Source organism: Lepidochelys kempii, chromosome 16 (genome assembly GCF_965140265.1).
Source record: "Lepidochelys kempii isolate rLepKem1 chromosome 16, rLepKem1.hap2, whole genome shotgun sequence".
NCBI classification, from domain to species: Eukaryota; Metazoa; Chordata; order Testudines; family Cheloniidae; genus Lepidochelys; species Lepidochelys kempii.
In genome coordinates, this window is record NC_133271.1 from 27,436,444 (window position 1) to 27,463,589 (window position 27,146).

The 27,146-nt window shown below is 42.4% G+C and overlaps 1 protein-coding gene and 1 long non-coding RNA gene across 9 annotated transcripts in view; one reads left to right on the plus strand and one right to left on the minus strand.

The window, feature by feature from the left end:
* The first annotated feature begins 279 nt into the window (after window positions 1-279).
* Window positions 280-27,146, plus strand: part of GOLGA1 (golgin A1) — a 30,320-nt gene continuing 3,453 nt past the window's right edge. The window contains exons 1-23 of one of the 8 annotated variants that reach the window (XM_073314552.1): window positions 280-362; window positions 2,464-2,780; window positions 5,023-5,113; window positions 6,726-6,800; window positions 7,266-7,363; window positions 8,131-8,163; window positions 9,975-10,103; window positions 12,415-12,584; window positions 13,038-13,149; window positions 13,295-13,390; window positions 14,878-15,003; window positions 16,043-16,138; window positions 17,375-17,470; window positions 17,622-17,717; window positions 18,060-18,212; window positions 18,516-18,611; window positions 19,952-20,041; window positions 21,897-21,999; window positions 22,518-22,678; window positions 23,110-23,265; window positions 24,245-24,304; window positions 25,557-25,727; window positions 26,369-26,455. In XM_073314552.1, the coding sequence (XP_073170653.1) occupies window positions 2,646-2,780; window positions 5,023-5,113; window positions 6,726-6,800; window positions 7,266-7,363; window positions 8,131-8,163; window positions 9,975-10,103; window positions 12,415-12,584; window positions 13,038-13,149; window positions 13,295-13,390; window positions 14,878-15,003; window positions 16,043-16,138; window positions 17,375-17,470; window positions 17,622-17,717; window positions 18,060-18,212; window positions 18,516-18,611; window positions 19,952-20,041; window positions 21,897-21,999; window positions 22,518-22,678; window positions 23,110-23,265; window positions 24,245-24,304; window positions 25,557-25,727; window positions 26,369-26,455 (2,430 nt within the window). In that variant the 5' untranslated portion in view covers window positions 280-362; window positions 2,464-2,645. Of the gene's footprint in view, window positions 363-771; window positions 1,271-2,252; window positions 2,781-5,022; window positions 5,114-6,725; window positions 6,801-7,265; window positions 7,364-8,130; window positions 8,164-9,974; window positions 10,104-12,414; window positions 12,585-13,037; window positions 13,150-13,294; window positions 13,391-14,877; window positions 15,004-16,042; window positions 16,139-17,374; window positions 17,471-17,621; window positions 17,718-18,059; window positions 18,213-18,515; window positions 18,612-19,951; window positions 20,042-21,896; window positions 22,000-22,517; window positions 22,679-23,109; window positions 23,266-24,244; window positions 24,305-24,598; window positions 25,728-26,368; window positions 26,456-27,146 lie in introns of those variants that run through there. The other 7 variants (XM_073314550.1, XM_073314553.1, XM_073314557.1 and 4 more) reach the window with 7 other exon arrangements.
* On the minus strand, window positions 2,463-26,855 carry LOC140899294 (uncharacterized). The gene is made up of 2 exons (XR_012155265.1): window positions 19,577-26,855; window positions 2,463-4,900 (listed from the first exon to the last, which is right to left on the minus strand). It is a non-coding gene; the product is annotated as an uncharacterized lncRNA (long non-coding RNA).

The following is a 27,146-nucleotide window of genomic DNA, read 5'->3' on the forward strand; positions in this document are numbered from 1 at the left end:
CGTCACGGTCTAGCCGCCGCCAGCTCCGTGCGGGTCGGCCCCGCCCCTGGCGGCCGGCGCGCGGGCCGGGGCTAACGGCTGCCCAGCCGGGAACGAGGCTGCGGGGAGGGCTCGAGCCCGGGCGGCGAGGAACGGCCCGCGCGCCCGCCACTCCCCGCGGTGCGCACGCGCCTGGTGCCGGACTCCCTCTCCCCGCGTCGCTTTCTCTCGTCACTTCCGGCTGCTGAGTTATGTTTCCGGGTTGGCGCCTTGACAGCTCCTTCCCGGTGTTGGGAGCGTCACCTTCGGCTCCGGAAGCAGCTGCCGCGGTGTCGCCGGTGGGGGGCGATGGGGGATGGGCGGAGGGGCCGCGGGGCCGCGCGGTGAGTGAGACGTTGAGGCGCCCTGTGCGGGGGGGGCTGGGGGCCCCGCCCTGCGGCCCCGGCCCGCTCTGAGCGGGGCGCGCCGCGGCTGCTGAGGGGCCGGGCGGGCCGGGGAGCGCGGCCGCCGCTGCTGAGGGGCTGCCGAGGAGGAGGCGGCTCGCGGGCCGGGGCTGGGACCGCTCCGGAGCCGGGCTCCTGGGGCGCCGCTGGCAGGAGCTGGAAGGGAAAGTCGCGGCCGCCGTGTCCGTGGGCCACGTTGCTGAGGAAGCAATAATACCGTGCAGCCCAGGCCCGGGGGCGGGTGGAGGCCGGCGGGGCCCAGGCCCGGAGGCGGGGGTGTTTGGGGCAGGGGTGGAACCCGGTGAGGTGGGGCCCAGCCCCGGTGGGGCGGGGGGTGCGTGTTGGGGGGTGGAGCCCAGGCCCGGTGAGGGGACAAGGCGTTCTTGGAGCACCCCGGAAACGTCTCTGACTTCCAGATTGTCAGCTGGAGGGCTTTGCAGCGCATTGCCTGGGGGAGCCTCTTTTGGCCTACGAGGGAGCCGTTCGGCTCTGCTTTGCTCTCCTTCCACCTTCTCTCATGACCCGGTGTCAGGTGCACAGTCCAGATGGTCCCCATGCACTGTGTGGAACTTCAGAAACTACAGGAGCCCAAAGCTCTTTCCAGGTCTCTTTGGCATTGTCTACAGGGAGGACATTTTGGAATAACTGTCCCTCTGTGGACTCCTTATGCTGGAATAAGTGATGTTAACTCTGATTGGAAGTGAAGTAATTAATACAAAATAAGCAGGAGAGTTCTGAGTAACTAATTGTATTCATGTCACTACTTGGAATGCTGATTTCACAGTGGGATTACGCTGCTACTTTCAACACTAGAAGGGGTTGTAAGAGCATAGAGGAGGGACCTCCAGGTGAGTTGAGAACAAAGACTTGTTTGAGGTTGCACGTCAGCGTGGTAAATCAGTGGATTGTTAAACAAGGGTTTGGTGGGTGGAGGAGTGTGATAAATATTCAGTATTTCTACTTGACACTTGAATGATGACAGTAGGTGCTGCTCTTCTAGGACTTTCCTCAAAACACAAGACAAACAGATGAATTAGCAGAAGAATATGTGAGAAAGTTGACATTGCAGAATTGTTGCAAAGCAGAATTGTTGAATATATTGTCAAATTTCTGTAGAATTGCTTAAAACTTAGGTGAAGAAATGGGGAAAGATTTATTTCCAATTGCTAGGTCCTCTAAACTGAGCCACCAAATTTAGAGTTTAGCAGAACTCAGTAATAATTCCCTGCATCAAAGGGTATAGTAAGAACTCAAACCACCAGAAGTGGGAAGCAAGAGAGAAATTTACTGTGAGATGTGTGTCTATCATTGTCATGTCAATATGCTCCTACTAGGATCCTTGATTAGTGTAGTTAATAACTGCAAATGAATTTTTATTCCTGTGAGCTCTAGAGAGCCAAAACAGATATGAGAAAACATTGAGAAATTACCAGTGTGAATGACCCAGAAAGAACCCAACTTTATTCTCACATCACATGTTTTGTTCATAGCATTAGCCATTACAAAATCTAAGCAATATTTGGCTGGGATTATTGAGATTATAAACATGGAACTGTGCAGTAACGGTTTGAACCAGAGCATAACAGTCTCAAGTTAATAAAATGTACAGTGTTTGCAATAATACTTACAGAAAATATTAAATTTGAACAGCAAAATTAAAGAATTTCTTTGTTTCCATCAAAATGAGGAAATGCAATCTGGGGAGTTGACAGAAAATTCCCCTCACCAAACTTCTTGCCTCTTATCCACAGCTTTGCTAAGGAAAATTGTGTAAACAAAGTAAATTAAATATCTTTCTGGGAAGAAATCTGCATAACTTGTCACCAGTGATAATTCCAAATCCACTTTTGACAATTAATGATAACAAATTTGAGCGTTTCCGCTCAATTCAGTAGGTAATTTTTTAAAAAAAATTTAATTGTGCAGTCTGACAGATATGAACCTTTTATAATAAGGGTAATAAAAATGTCTTTTAATGCTGTATTGGTTTCAGTCTATTGTCTGGTTTGGTGTTGAAACTTGATCTCTCTTTGATTCACAGGCACTGTTAGGTTATGAGCCCTTTGAAGAAACTGGAACAGGAGTAAAACTGGCTGAGTTAAAATTAAATCTTGACTTTTGGAACTTTAAATAGAGCATCAAACTTATCAACTGTGTAATTTGGCGACAGTTGTCTCAAAATACCGGGCTCTTTAGGTGCCATAGAACGGCAGCTGCAGTAAAATGTTTGCAAAACTGAAGAAAAAGATAGCAGAGGAAGCAGCAATTGCTCCTCGGCCAGGAGGGGCTGCCAGAATTCCCAGATCAGTCAGCAAAGAGTCAATCACATCTATGGGAGCAGATTCTGGAGATGACTTTGTAAGTATTGTACTTTGTATTTTACTACAGCATTTTTAACACAAGGTTACAAAAAGCCTCGCAAGAATCTTGACTGACTGAAAAACCAAGTGCATGGCAGAGAGAGATGTGTGATGTGCAAATGTATCTCTAATCAGAATAGTTTTTGGAAATTGAAGTAAGCATAGTCAAGTGTTAGTGGATGAGAATAAATATTAAACATAATTATTTTTTTCATGTTAAGAATATAAATTACATAATTATTCTAAGTGCAGAACATGGCAAATTAAGGTATAAAATAACAAACAATGTTACAGCAAAACACAAGATACTGTATGTAAATGTAATGCTGAAGATTACAAGAAAGCAATCCAAGTCTTAAATTGTAGTGTTCTGATTCTCTGTTAACCCCTTAGGGTTCTGGTGCAGTTACTGGTCAGGCATATTGTTTACATACCTACATAGGATGCTTATGTTTGTGTAGCATTGGAAAAACTTGTAGGTTGTTACTGGAATGTCTAGATAAACAATTTTTCATTTGAAACTATAGTATACATAGATTATATATTAATAATTTTAGGTGTGTATAAATTAAATAAAACCTGTTAGTGCTTTGGCTGAAAGTCATGCCTTTTGGAGGATTTTATGTCACCCAAACCCTGGATTAGATTGTACAGCAGCATCACTTTCAGAACCTGCAGTTACTGTATGCTGTGTTGCTGTAGAGCAGCAGGTTCCCCTGTATCTTCATTCCATCATCTGTAAAATAGAGAGATTTTCCCAAAGAGGGATGCTGTAATATGTTTCTGAATCTCAACCACGTAGACATGGGTTGCTGAGCTAGGCAGGAAATCTTGATCTCAAATAATCAATGGGAAAATACTGTGGTTACTACACTCCGTTTTTCATTCCCCCCACCCGCACTCAGCTCATTTTCACATAGCAATTGATACAGGATTGAGAAACATTGTGGCTGTTGCATTGCTGGTGTAGAGAACAGAAAGAACTATGGTGGAGGGAGACATTAAAATGTATGTGAGAAAAGGTGGGTGAAGTAATGTCTCTTATTGGACCAACTTCTGCTGGTGAGGGAGATGAGCTTTCTAGCCATCCACAGCTCTTCTTCTGGTCTGGGGCAGGTCTACACTTAAAACACTGCATCGGCACAGCTGCCCCAGCACTTAAGTGAAGATGTTCCTGTGCTGATGGGAGAGTTAATCCCATCGATGTAGTTAATCCATCTCCTTGAGAGGCTGTAGCTATATCAACGGGAGAAGCTCGCCTATCGATATAGTGCTGTCTACACAGAGGGTTAGGTCAGTGTAACTGTCACTCAAGGGTGTAGATTTTTCACACCCCTGAGCGATGTAGTTATACCTGTATAGGTCTGTAGTATAGACCTGGCCTGGGAAAGGTACTTGGAGCATCACAGCTAAACGCAAGGTGGAACCGATTGTTTAGCATAAGTAGTTAGCGTATATTGTAAGGGACTAGTCAAGGCAGAGTGGACCATTAACATCTCTGCAGTCATAGGACAAAAAGAGGGGGTTAATGGGTTACAGATTGTTGTAATAAGCCATAAATAAAAGCTATTACCTCAACCATCTTGTCTCTCTAATATTGTGGGAATGACCCAGCTACAACTATGTTGCATACAATAAAATATGTGTAACAGTTCAGGATTTGTTGTTCATCTTTCAAGAATTCTATGCTTTAGCAGTAGGCACTTAATTGCTTTTAATTTTGTTTCCATACCAAGCAAAAAATAAGAGGACTGTAGAGAATAAAAACTAATTAAATGAATATTATTGTCAGAAATTAACATTGTATCAGTGTTTGCAAACTGTTTATCCCAGATGAAAGGTTTACAGTTTCCCTTTTCCTGCTGCTTACCTATTCACCCTCTCCCCTGCTGGGAACCTTCCAACCTGTGTGGCTTAATTTACCTCTTTCCAGTCATCCTATTACATGGTCAGTCCAGTAATTTGAGCTACTTGTTTTCAGCAACTATTTGTTTTCAAAAATATTGTATTCTGTGTCACAGGCCCATGTTGCAGAGCTGACATTTAAACCCTCTTTCTTCTTCCCAAGTGCCGTATGCACTGACTTAGCCAGTAGAATATGTAAATCTGTTCTCCTTTCTATGGGAAAAAGGAAACCATTAATTATTTCTAGTCCTTATAATGTTTGCAGTCATTAAAATTTGAGTGTGGCAGGATTGTTCTTTCTGTAGTTCAGACCTGTCTCTCTCTAACCTGCCAAGGCCTCTGATGGAAGCAGCTCCAGAGAAGATCTCTCATCCCAGCTACTTAGAAGAAATGAACAAATAAGAAAACTGGAGGCCAAACTATCTGGTATGTTTCCTGAGTATGTAAACGATAACTTACAATGCTGGGAAATATTTTCCTTCGTGCTTATATATTTTTTTATTTACAAAAGGAATTTTGTTTGCCTAGCTAACTTTGTATTTAATCCATTTATAATAAGCCTGTTAGTCAGCATCTGAGAGCTGTACAATACAATCAATACAAAATCCATACAGAATGTTAAAATAAGAAATAAAGATTTATGACTTCCTGTCTTCCTGCTGTTCTCTTGGCACATCTGTGTGATCTTCCCAAATGTTCAGTATAGTTTTCTCTGTCCCCATGCTCCAACCAGAACACTTCTTTTTGGATGTGAACCCTCCAGTCCTCTGTTTGCTTTCTTATTTACTATTGCAGTAGCATCCAGAGACCCCAGTTAGGGTCAGGGCTCCCTGGTGTTCAGCACTGTACAGTACTTAAGATGACATAACTCTTTCAGGGCAGAGACTAATGGTCTAAAAAGACCTGTCTCCCCGAAAAGGGAAGAGTGGGGATGGGGGCGGGGGCCTGGATCTTGATGCAGCTTAAACTGGACAGAAATGACCCTTGGAGACTGTCCCCGTAATGGGGTCCTCCCTGGCTGGCGCATAGCTGGCAAAGGGATTCTGCTCCCAGTCCTGTGCGTAGGGAGTAGATTGGGGCATGGCTAGAATGCACTATGTCCTTTGCTATCTTCTGCTTCCCGGGGCTCATAGGGGGTCATAGGAAACAAAGCATAACTTGGAGCAGCCTCAAGGCTGTTCTGATGTGAACTGGGGGCTGGGCAGGCCCCTGCTCAGCTCTCAAATATGGGAAGTGCAAAGGAGGCTTATGGTGCAATTGGAATTGTAAAGTGCTCACCTGTTCCTAAAGGAATAACCCCTAAGTATTGTTAGGGGCATTTGAGGTCTCAATGCTTAGCTGCCATAGAGACAGAAGTTTTACAAATACCTGAAACTTTGACCAGACTCCAAGATCTGTAAACAAATCCTCCTGTGGGCTTCTAAATACACTTGTTCAAGGTATTTTCTTCCTTTAATCTGGCCTGTTTGTGTATTTCTGCCATTTTTTGAGCAGATATGACTTTCATTGCCTCTTCTGTATCATTAAGACCTGGATTTTAAAGGGAAGAGTGTGATACTGTTGGCTAAGCAGGGCAGCTAGCCAAAATGCACTATCTCTGCAACATTGCACAGCTATGGTAAGGTGTAATATGGAACAAGGAAATCAACTGCTTTTGGATTTCTCCGACCCTCCTTCGCTTTATCTCATTGGGGCGATTCTTCACAAGCAGAAATCAAACCAAATCCTCGTGCTTGTCACCACATTCTGCTGTAGCCAATGTTCCCTTTTCTTGTGCTGGATTTAGTGCCGTTTCCCTGTCTTTAGTGTAATTAGGCCCTTCTGTTTGTACCAACCATTTACCCCATGGATGGTGTGGTAGAATGATTTGCTTGTGGTGTTCATTGTTAAGGTCAGCCTAGTTTTCCTTAACAGGAATGATTTTCTAGTTAAGAAAATCATTGTCATTTTCCACTCACCACTTTAAAATTTTTTTTAAATTTCTTTCCCTAATGTCTGTCCATTCCTGGTCTGTGCTGCTTCTCCCTCCTCACCCAAGATTATGCTGAACAGGTCCGAAACTTGCAGAAGATAAAAGAGAAGCTTGAAATTGCATTAGAAAAGCATCAGGATTGTACGTACTTTTATTTTTTCCTTTTTTTAATTTAAAACTGTTCTGCCTTGAATGCAGATGGAGTGTAAAAAGCTGTACAGTTAAAAATGTGTTTCTCTTCATATTGAGTACATATTGGTTGTAAAAATAGCACACAACTTCCTGCCTGATTTATAGTGAACAAAGCAGCTCTGATTTGTTTGCTGTTGGTCTGACAGTTACCAGCAAGCACTTTTGCTGAACTTATGACTGGCATTTTAAAAAAAATCTACAGAATTATTGCAGTCCAGATGCGGCTCTACTGATATCTTTGTTGTTTGTGGTAGCACTCCCATACTGCTAGGCATTGTGCGAACATAAAGGGAGGCTTGACCATCTTGACAGTGGTGGTTCTAAATTTTAGTGTGACCTACAATATTTACAGAAGTGAATACACAGTGTGGGCATTTGCATACCCTGACTTTTTAACTAGTGATTCTCTGACAGCTTCCATGAAGAAATTTCAGGAGCAGAATGAGGCTTACCAGGCTAACAGAGCAAAGATGGCTGAAGGAATGGCTTTGGCATTAGAAAAAAAGGACCAGGTAATAAACACAAGGTTGACATGATGAAACAATTGACTAATAGTGGGAGGCTTCTGAGTGCAGTGATCTTGGCATAGTCAACATGTTGTAGTACTGGAGAATCACTGCTGAGATGCAGCATTTGTTTGCCTGTGTCACAAGCAGTCTCCTGCCTGGAGACTACCTGGATTTATTCTTATCTGGGTGGAAGGAAAAGAAGAGGGATATGGTGCAAGGGTCAGTGTTGCCGACCGTTCATTCTGAGACAACGTACAGAACTCGCTCTTTTTACTTCAAAAGAGTTTGTGAAAGTCTAATGTGAACTCAAATTCACAGTTGCTGTCTAGGTACAACTCTGTTGTCACATAATTAAAATATCTGTAGATAGGTCGTTCTCAACCTGTGGGCTGCTTGCGGTCCAATCAGCACACAGCTGCAGCCCATGTGACATCCTTAGGGCGATACAGGTAGCATAAATACCATGTGAATGTGGCCCACATAACGCAGAGAGAGCTGCCTCTACAGCCCACCATGGTAAATACGTTGAGAACCACTGCTGTAGATGATGCATTTTTGTTTGCATAGAGCAGATATGCTCTGATGTCATAAATGAACCTGTCTTAGGCTTTACTGGTATATTAAAATCCTCTCTGGTTAATTTTACTTTTACTCATTCCATTTGATAACAATTACCCTAATTTTAATACCTTCAGTCACATTTATTGTTGCATTTCAAAGTTGGTGTTTAGATTTTTATTTGCCCTTTTTTCTGTCCTTCCCCTTCACAGGAATGGAGGGGAAAGTTGGTTCATCTTGAAAAGGCAAGTCTCCTTTGATCTCTCTGTTAAATGTAGGGCTACGCGCAGACTGGGACTGGGCAAGCAGAGGGTTATACAGAAAATGTAATTATCGAGAGTATCTGATCCCTTGGTCTCTTACTGAGACCTGATAGTCATGTTTCATTCTCCACTTCATCACCACAGAAGTTAAACCTGGAACTAGTTTTGGAGAGGAAATAGCAAATCACAGACTTCAGACGCAAGCACGAGATGAAAGATTGGCACACCAGCCAGCATAGATGTAAAAGCTCAGTCTTTACCCAGATGGCTTGTGTCTTGTTAATGGAGGGTTGAGATAGCACTTACATTTCTTGCTTTACACTTTCAAGTATTACTAATTTAATCCCGTGCTGCTGAGGCATTATCATCCGTATTTTACAGAGGCGACTGCTGAGGGACAGAGAGATGTGAGTGCTAAGGTCTCGCAGCTATTCCTTTCAGAGTCAGTGTGAGAGCTCTGTGGTCTGATCATGGAGATTGGGAGTCAGGGACTCCAAAATCGCACTGTATGCCAGGAACTGATTTAATCTCTTATCCCTCTGTGGTGAAAGGGAGAGCAGAGTGGTCCTGGGGTGAGGAAGATCTTTATATGTAAGCTGATACATTTAAAAAAAGAAAGCAAAATCTTCTATTTTCAGACTATAAACTGATTGGGACAGTGACCATGTCTTCGTGCCTGTCTGTGAAGCATTTAGCGCTCTTTTGGCACTGTATAAACAAAACCCTCACTAGTATAGACTATGTAGTGGCTACTTGCAAACGCTCCCTCTTCCTTTGTGTGCTGCTGCAGTTGATCTTTAACTTTTGCTGTCTGCTGTTGATGCTCATTTCCTGCCATGAATATTATATGCATTTGCTATGGCAACTGCTCAACAGAGAGCTGCGGAATGACTTTATTACTGCTCCCCTTATTTTTCTGTGTAGCACTGACTTGGTGAGATTTGTTAAGAGCCTTTCTAGCCTTGTCACCAAAGTAGCTGGTGATCACTGTAATAACTATAGACCAGAGCTTTACTCGCATAAGGGAATTTATATCTGGCTGGAGAAAAATCCTATTGGCTCACAGCCACGGATGCGTGCAAATTAAATAAGTGTGACAGCAATACCAGTTTCCCTGTTGAGGTCACCTACCCCACTGGGGGTTTGACGTGAGGCTCTTCACTACCAGAGAGTATCTTCGTTATAAAAAGGAGAGTAGTCTTTGCCAAAAGAGCTGTAACTGTGAGTGCAGCCATGGCCATATTGTAAAGTTATTGTCCAAAAACAGGCATATGTTGACTTCAATCTTGTGCTGTCAGCATCATAGCAGAAATTAGTTCCACTTCAGTAATTTTTCGTAAAGGATTTCATTCTTGCTGTAATTGTTCCAGCTGTCCAGCAGTCTCTGCTCCAGGCATCTTTTACCATAGAAGCGTTAAACAGATGTTTAGATTTGCTGTCAAGTGTTTCAAGTATTAATTGCCTATCACGGCATATTTGAATGGTGGGTGTAAAGAGCTTTCTATATAATTTCTTCTTAAATGAAAGTTATTTGTCTTGTTCACAGCACAGTCCTGAAAGTTTCCAAAGTTCAGTAATGTAAGCTGTGTTGGTTACTGAGACACATGCATTCTAAAAATACATATACAAGAAGTCTGTTATTTATATAGCACCGTAAGAGTGCATGGTGATTTGCAGATATAAACATAAAACAAGATCCTGTTCCCAAGAAGCTTAATTTAATACGTTGCTGACCTGAAATTGAGTGACAGACATTTTGGATTCCTTGTTTAATTTTGATGGTTGTTCAATAGGAAAAAGAGATGCTTTCAGCTCAGTTACAAGAAATGAGGGAGCAGAGTTTGAATCTTTTCCAAAAGAGAGATGAAATTGATGAACTGGAGGGCTTTCAACAGCAGGAACTGGCCAAAGTCAAACACATGGTGAGATTATTTTATAGTCTCTCTTCTTTTTGGTGCTAGAATATATACTACTTGGTGGCTAAACATTAAGGCTTTGTCTGCACTATCCACCTTTCAGTGACACCGCTGCTACAGCTGTGTCATTAAAAGGCACGTAGTGTCGCTGCTGTTTGTCGGCAGGAGAGAGCTGACAAAACTTCCACCCCCAACGAGCAGCAGCAGCTTTGTCAGCAGGAGAGTGCTCGACAAGGTTAACCATGTGCTCAAAAAGGTTAATTGCGCAATCAGTTGCGCTGTTAAACAATAATAGAATATCATTTATTTAAATATTTTTGGATCTTTTTTGCATTTTCAAAGATATTGATTTCAATTACAACACAGAATACAAAGTGTACAGTGCTCACTTTATCTTTGATTACAAATATTTGCACTGTAAACAAAAGAAATAGTATTTTTCAGTTCATCTAATACAAGTACTGTAGTGCGATCTCTTTATCATGAAAGTGCAACTTACAAATGTAGATATTTTGTTTTGTTACATAATTGCACTCAAAAACAAGACAATGTAAAACTTTAGAGCCTATAAGTCCAATCAGTCCTACTCCTTGTTCAGCCAATCACTCAGACAAACAAGTTTGGTTACATTTGCAGAAGATTATGTTGCCTCCTTCTTGTTTACAGCGTCACCTGAAAGTGAGAACAGGCATTCGCATAGCACTGTTGTAGCTGGCGTCGCAAGATATTTACATGCCAGATGCGCTAAAGTTTTGTATGTCCCTTCATGCCTCAACCACCGTTCCAGAGGACATGCATCCATACTAATGACGAGTTCTGCTTGATAACAATCCAAAGCAGTACGGACTGACACATGTTCATTTTCCTTATGAGTCAGATGCCACCAGCAGGAGGTTGATTTTCTTTTTTGGCTGTTGGGTTGTGTAGTTTCCGCATCGGAGAGTTGCTCTTTAAGACTTCCGAAACATGCTCCACACCTTATCCCTCTCAGATTTTGGAAGACATTTCAGATTCTTAAACCTTGGGGTGAGTGCTGTAGCTATCTTTAGAAATTTCACATTGGTACTTTCTTTGCATTTTGTCAAACTTGCAGTGAAAGTGTTCTTAAAATAAACGTGCTGGGTCATATCCAAGACTGCTATAACATGAAATGTATAGCAGAATGAGGGTAAAACAGAGCAGGAGGCATACAATTCTCCCTCAAGGAGTTCAGTCACAAATTTAATTAATGCATTATTTTTTTAATGAGCATCATCAGCATGGAAGCACTTCCTCTGGAATGGTGGCTGAAAGATGAAGAGGCATATGAATCTTTAGCGCATCTGGCACATAAATATTTTGTGACATGGGCTACAACAGTGCCATGCAAATGCCTGTTCTCACTTTCAGGTGACGACGTAAACAAGAAGTGGGCAGCATTATCTTCCGTGAACCTAAACAAACTTGTTTGTCTGAACAGTTGGCTGAACAAGAAGTGGGACTGAATGGACTTGTAGGCGCTAAAGTTTTACATTGTTTTATTTTTGAGTGCAGTTATGTAACAAAACAAAATATCTACGTTTGTAAGTTGCACTTTCATGATAAAGAGATTGCACTACAGTACTTGTATGAGGTGAATCGAAAAATACTATTCGTTTATCATTTTTACAGTGCAAATATTTGTAATAAAAATAATACGAAGTGAGCACTGTGCACTTTGTATTCTGTGTTGTAATTGAAATCACTATATTTGAAAATGTGGAAAAACATCCAAAATATTTAATAAATTTCAGTTGGTATTCTGTTTAATCGTAGTTTTAATTGCACTGTTAATCAATAGCCCTATTCAAAAGTTTACAACTGAACATTGATTTACTACAGCTTTGAAATTTTACTGTGCAGAAGACAAATGCTGCTTTTTACCACCTTAATTTAAATGAAACAAGAACAGAGGTTTTTTTTACCTTGTCATATCTTTTTTTTTTTAAACTTTCCCTTTATTTTTTTAGTATTTTACCTTTAACACAGTATATTACTGTATCTGCTGCTGCCTGATTGCATATTACCAGCTCCAAATGAGGGTTGTGGTGACTGGTCAGTTCGTAACGCTGAGGTTCTACTGTTTTTGTTAATTCACTGAAGGTTAGACTCTTTACAGTATGTGTCTGCATGCAATATCATGTAAACTCCCAGTTGGCACTGAATTTTCAGCTTTCTCTGTGTAAAATTTAATCTAATTTATCTTATAACTTTGATAAAGGGAGCAAGACACCTCCTTCAGAAGCCTTTATTAACTGTATCAGTTCATCTTTGTCAAAGATAATGTTCTAATGTTCAGCTTTTGAAAAAGGAAGAGTCTCTAAGCAGAGCAGAACAGGAGCTGGAGGCATGCAGTCGAGAGCTAACCCGTGCTAAAGAAGAGCTGCAGGTGACAAACCACCTGTCCTCGCTTCTGAGCAATGAAGTGCAAGAGTTGCGGCAGCAGGACTCAGAGCTGGAAGCACAGAGGTGTGTGTGTGGTGGGGTAGAGGAGTCTGTCAGCAATACCTAGATATTCTGATTGATTTCCCACTTAACTCTAGCTCCCCTCGAAGGGTCTGCATGTACAGTAGGCGCAATGCTCAGTCAGTATTTGCATACTAGTGTGTGACGAAGAATACACTATTTATTTATTTAATTGATTTGCTAAACCTACCCTTTTACAGTTAAATTGGAACTTTTGGTTTGTTTGTATGCAACCTGGATCACTTAGCAGAGTTCTCTGTGATCAGTCACTACCATTCTTCCGCCTGGTTATGAGTGCTGGAGTATGCAGTAACTTAGTTTTAAGCTCCTGTGAATAGTTGTTCCAGGCCAGAATGGCTGCTGTTAAGGTTAGAAACAAATCATAGGTTTCTTAGTCTATCCTCCTTCCCTTGGCAGATGCGTTCTGCTTGAGTTACTGCTTTTCTTTCTGTGAAGGGATGAACTAGTGGCAGCTGAGGCGAATGCAGAAAATAAGATCACTGTCCTGGAGCAGAGAGGACAAGAGCTACAAACCTTCATTCAGCATCTTTCAGCAGACTTGCAAAACGTAAGCTGAGATAATTGGTGTCTGATACCTTCCTTTCTGTCAGTTCATGCGACAGTTCAAACTGGACCTTCATTGAAATGTTTGTTCGCATTTGCTTCGTAAAAACTGAGTTTGGAATTGAAAACTATTTTCCTATATGCCATAGGCTCGAGTTGCTGCCTCTGGTTGTGAGAAGAGATTGGAAACTTTACAGATGGAGCATGGATCTCTCAAACTGGAATATGAACAACACAAACTAAAGGTGAAAGTGTGGGGACCTTTGGTCTGTCCCACTATAGCTGTTCTTATGTGTGTGATCTGAGGGCACTCAGAAGTTGGTTAGGTTTTAGTGTTCCCAAGCTCCCACATCTGAGATGGAGGATTGTATTTAATCAGTCTGAAAGGCATGAATGCAGTGCAACATAGCTCCTGAATTGTTTAAGCAGAGATTTTTATATTAACTTCCTCAGTTGAATTATGAACTAGGCATGTGACCTGCTACCAGCAGGTAAAAACACACAAAGCTAGTAAATGTAATCTTGGAGCGAGACTTAATTTTTTGTAAGTACCTTTATAGCATGTTTCTGCCCTATTTAGGACTATCACCAGGAGAGTTATAAATGCCTGGAAAGTGGGGTAAATGTGTGAGAATTGCCAGCCAGGATACCCCAACTGGCAATCTTGTGAATAAATTCAAGAAGCTTGCATAATGGAGCTTTGCTATCTGTGGACAATGTTAACAAATTGGGGAAGTGCTGAGGGAAGGGAAACGTGTAACAAAATTAGGTATCGGAGAAATCTTTGGCAATAGTCATACTAAGTCCAAAATATTAATACCAAAGACATCCAGAAATCATCACAAGAAAATCTAGCTTCTGTTGGACATACAACTTAGTAAGTTAATTATGGGTCCATACTGCATAATTTTTCCAGATGGGAAGTAATAAAATTGCAGACCTGTAATGGAAAGGCTGAATGGACCAAGCAAATAACATGGATTGGTAGAACTGCAATAGTTAAAATGACCTTTCTCTTCCAGATTACATTTTTATTTCAAACACTTCCTATAGAAATCCCAACTCAAGATATTAAAATACATTCTCTATTTTATGCTTTATTTGGGACAATAAGTTTTATATAGGTCTAATAAATAATTAAAATACAAATTTATGTAGGCCAGTGTTGAATGGATGGGTAGATTCAGTGAAGCTTCAGAAATGGCAGCCACAATGCTGAAAAGGGGAGTAATCTATCTACTTACCTAGCTTCAAGTTGCGTTTGTATATATTTAATGCTGTTATGGGTCTATCTGCACTGCCAAAAAGAAAGAGACCCATGGCAGCAGGACTTAGAGCCTGGGTTAACGGACGTGGGCTCATGTTATGGGGCTAAAATTCCAGTGTAGATGTTTACACTCAGGCTTGAGCCCAGGTTCTGAGAGCTACCCCTTGTTGGGTTTTAGAGCCCGAGTCTCAATGTCTACAATATTATTTGTAGCCTTGTAGCACGAGCCCCGTGTTCTTAAGCCAGTTGACCCGGGCTCTGAGACTCGCTGCCGTGGGTCGGTCCTTTTTTTTTTTTTTCTTCCCCAGCCTAGACATACCCTAAGATAACATAGGGTGGTTTTCATAAAAGAGAATTTCTTTTTGACGTCTGTTTGTGGGGGTGGGTGTGTTTTCCCCCCCAAGTGAAACCACTATATACTAAGAGCTTGGCTATAAAGATGACACTGGCTTTTTGTTCCAACAGATGACTGTTGAAGTTGATGAGAAAAATAAACTCATTGAACATCTGCAGGAAAAAGTGTCTTCCCTGGAAAAGAGACTAGAAGGGAATTTTTCAGGGGATGAACATGTGTGGGAGCTACTCAAAGAGGTAACATTTTTAGACTGCTTTAAATCCCTTAAGAACTGTCTGGCTATTACTGTATCTGTCATGTAATGGAAGAAATATCTAATATCCTACATGTTCCTCCAGTGTGTATTTGCACTATGCTCCTGCTGGATGGAATCTTATACCTGCTCAACTGTGTTCAAGATCATGTGTTTAGTGAGGGTAGCACACAGAGATTGCAAGCCATAATACCAGTAACCAAAGAGTTAACACTAATGTATATTCCTCCTCTTCTGTGCTCTAGTTGCTAAAAGGGCTTGCAAAGCACATGGGAAAGAACCCTGGGCACTCTTAAGCAAAGTCCAAACAATCCATTGTATCCACAGAGCTAAGACCCAAGCACTGATGAGAAATAGCTCTAAATTGAGAGAGCACATAGGGGAACTGAGGACAGCCAATATCTCCCGTTACTTCCTGACCCCGTTCCGCAGCACTGATATACCATATTGTTTCTGAACAGAGGCAAGCTCCCCCAGCCTAGGTCTGCAGACAGGGACACCTGCTTTTCCCTGATAGCACTCGCCTGCAGTGCACAGCACCCTAGCCTGATACATCTAGTAAATGAACCTGGCTTAAATAAATCCAAGTCCAGTTTGAAAGCTACTTCTAGAGGCAGCACAATGTCCTTTTAGAGAGTAAATGCTACAACCAGTAAACATTTCACCCTTTGCATGCGCGTTCTGTAGTGTCCCAGCACAGTGGCTCTAAAGGGCAGTAGAGGAGGTATTTCTGTTGCAACATTGTAGTTTCTCTGACTCCCTGAAGTTGGTCACAGATGCTGATTACATCCTCAACTTGGACTTCAGTCAAGCATCTCCAGGTCTCCCATTTTCAGTACAAATGCTGTGCGGAGGTGATCAGTAGCTTCACTCAGTGTCAGCCCCTAGGTGCAAAGGTGTGTTACAAGTCCTAGTAACTGCTGTTTAGATTCTGGCCATCATGACTTCACCATAAAATCAATTTTTAGAGATAAAACTTCTGAGTCCCCCTGTATGATCTGTGATGGTGTGTTAATCTTCAGAAAACTGCTCTGGAGCAGAAACTGGATGACACCAGACAGCAGCTATTGACAGCTAGAACCAATCATGCTGAGACTGTGAACCTACTGGAAGCCCAGGTATTTCCTCCTCCTTCACCAATGCACTCAGTGGGGTTGGCACTTTTGGCCGTCTGGATGGATTAGGTGTGTTTTAGCATCCAAATAATTTTATTTAAAACCCAATACAAATTGCCAACCTTTCAATCTTTTTTTCAGAAGATTTGAGACTGAATATAACATTGAGCTTTGAAAGGAAAGCTTATCTTACCATATCCATGTGTGTGTTTTACCTAGAGATTTTGTAGCCCTGATTTCATACTAACCCTTCCGTCACAGGGTGACACTGGCCTTTTAGAGGTACGAGGCCAGTGCACTGGTGACTGGCCAGTTGACTGACTCTCCCACACACACCCAACCCCTAGTGTTGCTTAAAAGATGGCACCTGTGCCCTAGACCCTTCTAGGTCCCTGAAGGAAGATAGGAAGGGGCCTATCAGAGCCTCCTTCCCGCAGAGGAGAGAGCAGCAGAGAGTTGTCTGAAGGAAAGAGCTGCAGGAAACCAGGAGAGTAGTAACAGTGAGCTGCAGGTGATGAGTTCTGAGGAAAACAGTTGAAGGACTGGCTGGAGCTTGGGAACCCTGCAAAGGTTCAGGAAGACTTGTACAGTGGTCCCTAGGAAAAAGGGAAGAGCCAGAGTGGTCAGCGTAAGCCTGGCTCAGAAGCAAGGGGTTAACTCTGGAGGGAGGCCCCCAGGAGCGGGGGTAGGACGCACAGACAAGGAGGCCTGGGGAATGTAGCACTGCACTGAGAGCTCTGGGGGCTGTGAAAAGTGCCCAGGAAAAAGGGGTTGGTCCTGGAGGGAGGTTCCGCTGAGCAGGGGTAGGACTTACAAGTGAGGGGCTGACTCTGGGCTCCAGGAAGAGACTTGTGGTAGAAAAGTGCGTCTTGAACCTCTGAGGGTGGGGCCCTGGAGTGGGAATAACCGAGTTCTGATAGAGTGATTAATGGGTGGGTGACCGGGCAACCAGTGACCTTTCACTGGGATTGAAGAGCTCTTGTAGTCAAGTTTTACTTTTGGGGGTTGGGAGAAACTGTTTTTACTACAAGGAACCTGTGGACTCGGCATTTTATATGAATAAAAGAGTTCGAATTTGTCATTGAGAGGGAACGTTTCTTTGCATGGGTGAATAAAGGACAGAGGGAAGCAGGTGCACTTGTCATGCCACAGCCAGCCGCTGGAGGGCGTCTGAGGCAGGGGCCATGGTATGACACATTCCCTTATCTAATTTATTTACATTTTGATTCCTATTGCTAGGTCACTAAACTGAACAGCAAAGTAACTGAAGCACAGGGATCACTCTGCGAGAGAGAAGAGTTTCTGAAGAATTTTAAAGAAAGCAACGTGTGCCAGGTAGGCCCTTTCCTGAAAGGTGCAGTCTAAGGGTTTCTGTGTTTAGCCTCCTCGGCTAGTTCCTTCGCTACCCCATATTACTATTTTATGTGCTGCTCTCCAGTAATATCCATCTTTATGGACAAGGGAGTAACTTACTCTCCTGTTTTAGCTGAAAGAACTTGAACAAGCACTACAGCTTGCTAATGGGGCACTAGAGAAGAGCAAAGAAGAAATCGGTGAGAGGGAACTACAGATCCAAAAGCTGGTGAGAATCCTCTAATCACTCAGGCTACTCATGCTAAAGCAGTCTCCACCATTTTCAGTGACAACCAGTTCCGTTTCATTATTGATAAGGCTGCAGTTGTCAGAATTCTTCCTGCTAATACTGCGACATTGGCTCCGAGATGAGTAAATGTATTTGTATGTGAGGGTAGGTGCCAGATGGCCACAGAAATAAAGCATAGCATTGTCATTCTTTGGCGATAAGGATGGGGATGAGCAATATGAAGTTATGCCTGACTCTGACTGCAAGCTCCACGTACTCTGCCCTCCACAGTAACCATAGGGTTAATATAGTGTTAACTTACAGTAATGTTTTTTCCTGAAGCAAACAGATCTAGAGGTTGAGAGCAGCAAATTACAACAGCATATCTCAACTGTAAAGCATCAGTGTGCGGAACGGATTAGCAGGCTGGAGGCTCAAATAGCTGTCCTTGAAACAGCTCGAGAGTTTGATAAAACAACTTCTCAACAGAGGATAGTAAGTATAGAAACCATTCTTTAGAGGGATATTGAATCCCCAGATTCTGCCTCTGGCATCACCTGTAACCCTTCTGTGTATTGTCTGAAAATACTAAATTCATGTATAACTGCAGGTTCAAAGCTGTTCATTCGGTGGTGGTTTGAAGTTGAAGGTGAAGATCTTTCTCCAAGCAACAATGTTCAGAGGCACTGAAATATGCATAAATCAATATCTCTTTGGGGGTGGGGTGTATGGATGTTTATTTACACTGTAAATGTTAAAATACTGGTTCTTGGCACACAAGATATTTCCATTTTACAGAGCCAGTTGGAACAGGAAAATGAAGATTTTAATGAAAGCAGACAAGAATATGAAAGTTCTTTAAAAAAACAAGAGTCTGAACTGGAAAGACTAAAGGTATGGGCCTAACTGTGTGTTGATGACTATGCTTGAGTAAAGAACTAAGTTTGATAAACAGCTAATGGCAAACTGTACCCTCTTGTCCATACTTAAAGCCACATTAGGTTCAGATCATGGTTAATTACTGCCACACACCTTCCTCTGGAAGTAAAATCCTACACAGAATACAAACCATTCAAGATGCATTTCCAATGGCTGGTACTTTCTTGACACAAAATGCTTAGGTCTTACTAAATACTGGCATAAACAATACATTCCAGTACTTAAAGGGATACTGTCAAGTATGAATAGCTTTGAAATCCTCTGAGGAAGAAAAGCACTAATAAAAGCATAGAATAGTATTAGCAATACATCATTTCATTCCTTTAACAGCTACTGCATCTAAATTAGTTGACTACTAAATAAAACCCTGTTCAGTCATTTAAAGCCTAAACCTTCTCTCCTTTAAGATTATAATCTCATAGAAAACTCTGAACATTAAATATCAGCCTTCGTGTGTGCGATGTAGAATTTAAGAATTGGCCACTGGAGGGAGTCGTTTCCTTGTTAGGTTTCAGAGTAGCAGCCATGTTAGTCTGTATTCGCAAAAAGAAAAGGAGTACTTGTGGCACCTTAGAAACTAACAAATTTATTTGAGCATAAGCATTTGAGCACTGAATGCATCCGATGAAGTGAGCTGTAGCTCACGAAAGCTTATGCTCAAATAAATTGGTTAGTCTCCAAGGTGCCACAAGTACTCCTTTTCTATTTCCTTGTTGGTGTCTTTTTAAATTGAAAAAAGAAAAAGTGGAATTGGCAGGTATGAAACATTTCATGTGGTGGTCAGGTTTGACTTTGCATACCAGAACTGTGCTCCTGTCAGCAGTGCCAATGCAAAAATGGTGCCAGTATCAATCCTCTCGTCCACATATATTTTAAAAAGAATCCCAAACCACTACAGCTAACGCTTAGGGGTCACTCACCCATCACTGAAATGCAGATTCCTCTGGAGTGGGATGTGGCAACAATTCTTCAGCGGAAGAGCAGTGAAGACTGACGGACTACTTCAATAGAAACCAAAAAAGTGTTAGATTTTAGGTAAGCTGAATGCAATTGCCTGAGTTCGTGAAAAGTTCCAAGAAATGGGCTCCCTGCCAGTCTTAAGTTAGCATTGACTTAACAAGAAGTCTGATTTGAGGGATGAGATTACTGTGTGTGCTAATAACTTATAAATTCCATTTGTTAATGGATTTGGATCTTAGAGTTGAGAAACCACTGGCTTTGAGTCTTGTTCCTGTGAAAGCTTCATACTGAATTTTCTCCTCGTAAGTAATTATTGAATTATCACTGGTTTGCAGAAGGAATTAAGTAGCAGAGAAACAGTCAGTGTCGAAATTGCCAAAGCACTGGAAGAAACACGGAAACAAAGGGAGGAATTACAGCAGCAGGTAGGTTTCAGAGTGACAGCTGTGTTAGTCTGTATTCACAAAAAGAAAAGGAGGACTTGTGGCACCTTAGAGACTAACCAATTTATTTGAGCATAAGCTTTCGTGAGCTACAGCTCACTTCATCAGGTAGGTTTATTGCTTGAACCCTTGGATTGCCCTAATCCACACAAAACAGTCTGGACCCTGTTTTAGTAATTATCCTAGTACCCAGGGGCCCAAATCAGGATTAGGCCCCAAACATCCAGGAAGAGTCTCTACCCCAAAAAGTTTCCAGTCTAAGGACTTCCTGTTAATGCTTACACAGATGTGTAACTTTACCCATGGGAGATGTTCCCCTGAAGTCAATAGAACTGTGCATATGCTCAAAGTTAGGTATGTGCGTAAGTGTTCGTTTGCAGGATCAGAGATTACGGCAGGATGCAGCAGGTGAGTATATTAAGCAGCTGAAGAGGAGAGGGAGGGCTAGGGGCCAGTGATAGGAACACATGGCTTACAGGCTAGCTGAGAGCCCAGTGCTAAGGTTCTCCATTTTTTGACAGTTTTCCGTAAGCATCACAATACACTTCTTGCAGTCCTTTTTTTCTACTGGATCACAGCCTTGTTTATGCTGTTAGAAGGTGGTCCCAACTTAACCCAGAAATGTTTGCTGTGTGCTGGCAACTTGGCATTCAAGAACCCACTGTCAAGTCCAAGTTATTTTGTCTAGAAAAGTGTTACTGGACAACGTAGGCCAATGCTTGTTTGTTGCTGGGAGCTGTGTGTTGTCAGCTAAGCAAATGGTGCAGGTCTCACTGAACCCCAGCCTTCAGAACCACCTCTTCAGGGTTCTTTGCTCTTGGGAGTGAGTTGCAGATCTGACTCTTCATGAATCAGTCAGATGAATCAGTCAGGGTCACACAGAATGCCCAAGTTCTGGATGGAAGTGATGCTTTCTACATTCCTATGTCCTGGAATGCAAACAGACAGGATTCTGAATGGGTTTGTGTTGACCCTATGGGATTATAAACCAAGTGTGCGTACATAGAACATGACATTTTCCTTTCCTGGATGGTGAGTGTCTGCAGCTTAAAAACAGATTGAAGAACAGCAGCATCTATTGCACATTCAGAGCTGTTCTCTCCTAACACAAAAGACTTGGTTTGCTGTAATCCAAAGTGAGCCCCGTTCTGTTGTCTGAAAAAAGTGATGGTCAGGAGGCTTCAGCAGTCTTCATGTGATTTTGATCAATTTTGGCCATTAGTTGTATTATTTTGCTAGGCATTGTAGTAATTAGCTGTGTAAACTAATCTGTACTCCCAGACCTCTAACCCACATTCTGTGTGACCTGGAACTAGCATATGTGTCTTTAAAATCTTATTTGGGAGCAAAGAGCCACTAGCAGCTACAGCCAACAGCAAACTCTTCTACCTATCCCAGCACACATCTCAAGCAGCCACTGAACTTACTTCTCCCAGTGCTGAGGAGCCAGCCCACTAAGCTGACCCTTGTTCTAGGAAATCACCGTAAATGCACAGTGGTGCTGATCAGTATTCATCATCCTGCTTCCTAGGTCCACCCACTGCAGAGCGTTTTAAGCTGCAGTCCTGTATGGTTTTAAATGGGTAATTATTTCATAGGTGCCATCTGCTGGCCATGACAGAAGTTGCAATTCCAATGTAGAGTTCACCCAAAGCTGTATCTTTTTTCCATTAAAGATCTTGTCCTGCTTTCAAACCCTACCTCTCTTAATGAGGGACCAGCATTGGCTGAGGTGGTGATACTCTGTAACCCTTTGGCTAGGCCACAGAAAGATTTTAGCATTTGTGGGTTCTATATATTGACTATTCCTGTTTACCTTCTTTTGTCTGTCTTCAAGGTTACAGATCTGATCTTACTGATAAAGGGAAAGGACCAGTTGATCAATGAAAAAACTGATGTGATTCTAAAAAAAGAGGAGGAGCTAAACCAACTCAATCAAGGTTAGACCAAAGGAGTCCACTCATCCCAAACTGCTTTACTTTGGTAAAGTCTCTGTAGCTTTAGGGATTGCTTGACTCTATAGTTTATAAAAATGCTAGCGTTTTTAATTGGAAAAAGTGCAGAGAAGAGCATCTAAAATGATTTGGGGTACCAAATAGCTTCCATATAAGGAGAGATTAAAGACTGGGACTGTCTTAGTCCTAGTAAAGAGATAACTAGGGGTGGGGGATATTGTAGAGGTCTATAAAATCATGACTGGTGTGGAGAAAGTGAGTAAGGATGTGTTGTTTACCCCTTCTCATAATGCAAGAACTAGGAGTCACCTGGTTAAAGCTCTGCGGCAGCTTGCATTGATGTTCAGTCCCCATTGTATTTGCCTCCTGCATCACTGGAGAGGGGAAATAGGCCTGAGGCTCTCCCACTTGCCTTCTGTGCAACTCACTTTGTTTGCAGAAAATTAATAGACGTTATTGTTTTCTTCTGTAGAATGGCACTAACCATGTCTGTCCTGACCCAGGTCATGAAGCTCTCCTGCTGCAAATGCACCTGTTGCAGTCTGACATAGAAGCATGTAAGAGCCAAGCAGCAGAGAGGGAAGAAACTGCAGGAAAGCAGATCAGTGCTTTGAGGTTGAAGATGCAGGAGCAGCAAGAGCACCTGTTGGCCAGTGGGAGAAATGTGAGTGAAGTTGCAGGGCAGCTTCCTCCAGTCTTGTCTGGAAAATCACAATGTGCAGAGACTTCAGCTCACCCTGCTGTGCCTGAAAGCAAACAAAACCTCTCCATGGGATGTGATGGGCTTTGAATTGGTCACCCCATCAACCTACCTGCTGCCTCAAAACATCACCAGAGCTGTCTGTATCTGTCACTGTGCACTTGGCCTAGAGGAACCCAGTCTCCTTCAGTTTTTAAGTGTCCTATGAAAAGCAGCACTTCTGTTAGACAGCTACCATGTCCCTTTGGGTGTCTGTCTTGGGTAATTTCACAAATGAGAGGTGGTCCTGCCCAAACTCACCATGTAAAAACACAGTGGAGCTTTATCTTCGGGCAGTGGCACCTGCCTGCCAAAGTTGTGGTCTCTGAGATTTGCTTTGCTCTTTACCTTTGAAGGTTTTGGCATTAGAAGCAGCAAGAGCCTTTAATAAGCACTTGTATCCTCCAGAAGACCGTGAGGTGGAACAAAATGGAGAGGTGGCAGCTGCAGACATTATTCAACTTAAGAAAGACAATAGAGACTTGGAGCAGCAAATTTCTGAGAAAAACAAGGTAACTGAAATACAGTGGAAATGGCTTTTCTCCATTTGGCTCATGTGGCTTGTATTCCTGATTCAGCAGCCCACCGTGTGTCAGTGAGGGCCATCAGGCCTGCAGAAAAGCATGAAATTACAGGTAATATGTGACCCTAGGTACTAATGTCCCGCCCTCCTCTTGCAAAACCTGCTGCTGCCAAAGGATTTCCTGTCCCCTCCTATCTCTGGAACAGCTTCCCATACCATGGTTCACTGCTCTGCCTTCTTTCTCTAGACCCACTTCTTCTAAGAAGCCTCATTATTAAGTGATGACAATATGCTTGGTGTTGTACAAGATACAGTGTCAAGGCAGAGCCTTCCATGGAAAGATTAGTCTAGAATACAGTGCTGGAAAGACAAGACATACAGGGGAAGAAGTTACCTTATTTTTTTAACCCCTTATTCTAGTATTTTTCGTTTAGGGTGTGCCTTAAGGAAGAAGTGGCTCTTCAAAGTGGGGATTGACCCACTGGCTTTAAGGGGATCGTTCCAGACCTAGGACATGTCTCCATATTTCCTTGTGCATGCACAGTTATCCATTGTAGCTTAGCACTCTGCAGTCTTATGGAGCCATATACATAACAGAAAATCCTGCTTCTTTGTCTGAGAAGATTCAGTATCTGATGCAGTATCTTTCCCCTCATTGCAGCCATGTTCCCTTTGTTTTCTGTTAACCTCACATCTTCTCTCTAATGTTGTCACGTTAATCTGCACCAGGAGTTAAAGAATAGTCTCCTCATCCCATTCCTGCTGCACTGTGTGACTGAAAGAGCAGAGTATTCAGGCTTGTCAGATTCCTTCTCCCAGAGCCATTAACTTTGTTCAATGTCTGCCCCATTAGCTACACTTTAATTGTTGGGGTTTTTTTCATTTGAAACTTGTAGGTCTGAGCATGTTCAAATATGAAGCTTCCATGCTGTTAAGCTAATATCAGTTTCTCTGTCTTGTGTGTGTAGATGATAAAACAGTTACAGCAGAGAATGGCAGAGCTCAAAAAGACCCTGCAGAAAGAGTTGGTAAGTCTTGAACCTTTCCAGCCCCCTGATATTGACAAGGTACTTATGCTGCCAGTTTTTAAAAACTTCCTGCCATCTGGATTGTAAACCCTTTGGGGTAGGGACTGTCTTCATATATGTTTACAGAGTGCCCAGCAAAATGAATCCCCAGTCTGGGGATATAAATATTCATTAATCCCACAGATGCTTCACAGCTCTAAGAGGTGTTAATCAGGATGTGAGTACCGCGTCAATCAGTAATTTCAGCACAAGTAAATAATTATTGCCAACCCTGATCTCTTCTTTTGCATCTAGGGGAAATCCAGGGTAGCATCCAGAGCTGGTGTGGCCAGGTCACTGTAGTTCCTCTGATGTAAGGGCTGAGGATTGGTTCATTGCACTTTGCAGTAATCTAGGGTTACTTTTTTCATCTCTGGAAACCTGCACTAGAAAACAAGAGAGATGAGGTATTCCTTCATAGACTCTTCCTTGTGGTCACTTCACAGTGAATAAAAGGATGCAGAACAGGGTTTGGGCACATCTTGTTTTTTTCTTTTGCTTGATAGTTAGTGGGTTATAGAAGACCTGGCTCCAGGGGGACTGAGGATTTCCTGATGCTTCTCCTTGGAGATGGAAGAATTGAGATTTAATTGCTATTTAGCTGCCTCTGCGGGTCAATCTTGCAGCCTTAGTGGTATCCATCTTTGGGAAAGACTCTACCCTGCAATCTAGGTAGAGGGAGGGGAGGGTAGAGGGGATGAAATGGTGAGCCCCTGTCTCAATCAGCATTAGATCAACTTGGTGCAGTCATCTAAGAAGTCATTTTTATTAAATTTGATAATTTACCTGCCTTTAAAGGTTTTAAATGTTCTTTTGTTAGAATTGGATGGCTCTGATGTTGCTAATGGGATACAGAGCCTTCCCCTCTACAATACCAAGGCAAATCCTGCTCAGGCTAGAGACAACACTCTTTTTGGTTTCGGTCCAGTTCCAGAAGTGGTTTGTGTGATGTAGACACCATTAGCAGCTTCTGTGCTGGCAGTCTGGGTAGAGGGACCAAGGATTTAGTGGATATGGAGACAATCACCATCTTCTCCTTACAAGTGGCTCTTTCGGGGTAAGGTGGGGAGAAGCTTTTGCTTGAGTATTCCTGCCTGGCTACACTTGTCTTGTGGATAGAGGACTTTAGTCTCCAGTGGTATCAGGATAGCACCTTCCTCCAGTACTAAATTCATATCACTGTTAAATATAAAATGCAGTTTTTCCTTTTCAGAAAATAAGGCCTGACAGCGAGATCCCTGAAGTACGTGAGAAACCAAATTCTGAAGTGCCTAATGCTGCCATGACTGTCACAAACAACTCTGATTTAAACGACTCACGGGAGATCAATTTTGAATACCTTAAACATGTTGTACTAAAGTTCATGTCCTGCCGGGAATCTGAGGTAAAGACTTGTTCTCACATCTACGTTTGACAGCTTTCTTCTCCTCCCTGCACACCACAGTCACTCATGCTTACTAAAATAAACAAAAACTCCAACTGTAATTAAGATCTAGAAAGAGAATTGCAACTGCACAGTGTTATGTTTAACTGCTTTAGTGTTTGAAGCACCAGCTGCATCCTGGTGTCCTGTTGATCTGGTAAGATGCATCCATTTAAAATATTAGTACCGCGGGTTTGAACAGACACTCAACACTAAAGATACATTAGGATATTGTATGTCTCCATTCTGCCTATACACCAGCCTGGTTAACCCTAGGAACTATTCAGGGTTACCATGGGAACCAACTGCATTCTTCATTCAAATAAACCAGGTAAATTAAGTGCTTCCCCCAAATTATGCAAACCACAACAGAGACTGAAGAATCAAGAAAAGCTACCTGCCAAACACAGAGGAAGTAAGCCACCTCAGTGATTTTATGGAACGCAGTTCCCTAGAGCTGACACAATCCACACCTGTGAATGGGATAGGATAAAGGCTTCATACCAAACCTGCACAGATCCTCAATGCTACCCCATAATCCCAGAGTGGACCTAGAGACCTGAGAGTTTTGCAAAATATCAACTCATCTGTTTTTATTTCAGGCATTCCACCTAATTAAAGCTGTGTCTGTGTTACTTAACTTTTCGCAAGAGGAAGAAAATATGCTCAAAGAAACATTGGAATACAAGGTAAGATTTGTTTTTATGTGTGTCCTCTCCTAGATGTCCCAGCATAGAACAGTGAGGATGTTCAGCAACATATTTCCCAAATTTTAGCTTCTGTATCTAATGACAATTGCTGTTTTCATGCAATTAGCAGACTAGTGTGTTTACAAACATTTAAATATGTTTACAGCAGATAAATTACATGGTGCTTAAACAAGAACATATCTTTTGAGTAGTTTGCCTTTTCATCCTCATTTTTATTTTCTATCGGCAGAGCCCCGCCAGCTTCCTGTTTTGTGCCTAAATCTCATTTAATAGTGACCCACTACCTCCCCATAATGACAGGTTTCAGAGTAACAGCCGTGTTAGTCTGTATTCGCAAAAAGAAAAGGAGGACTTTTGGCACCTTAGAGACTAACCAATTTATTTGAGCATGAGCTTTCGTGAGCTACAGCTCACTTCATCGGATGCATTTCCACGGTATGCATCCGATGAAGTGAGCTGTAGCTCACGAAAGCTCATGCTCAAATAAACTGGTTAGTCTCTAAGGTGCCACAAGTCCTCCTTTTCTTTTTACCTCCCCATAGATGATCTGTGGTGTTTAATCTCTAACTGTTTTAGTCTCCGCTCTTCTCATGCAGTAGTGATCACTGGCTGCTGTACTCAAGGGCATAGCAAGCTGCAATTTGCATTACATGGTTATTAGTGATTTGTA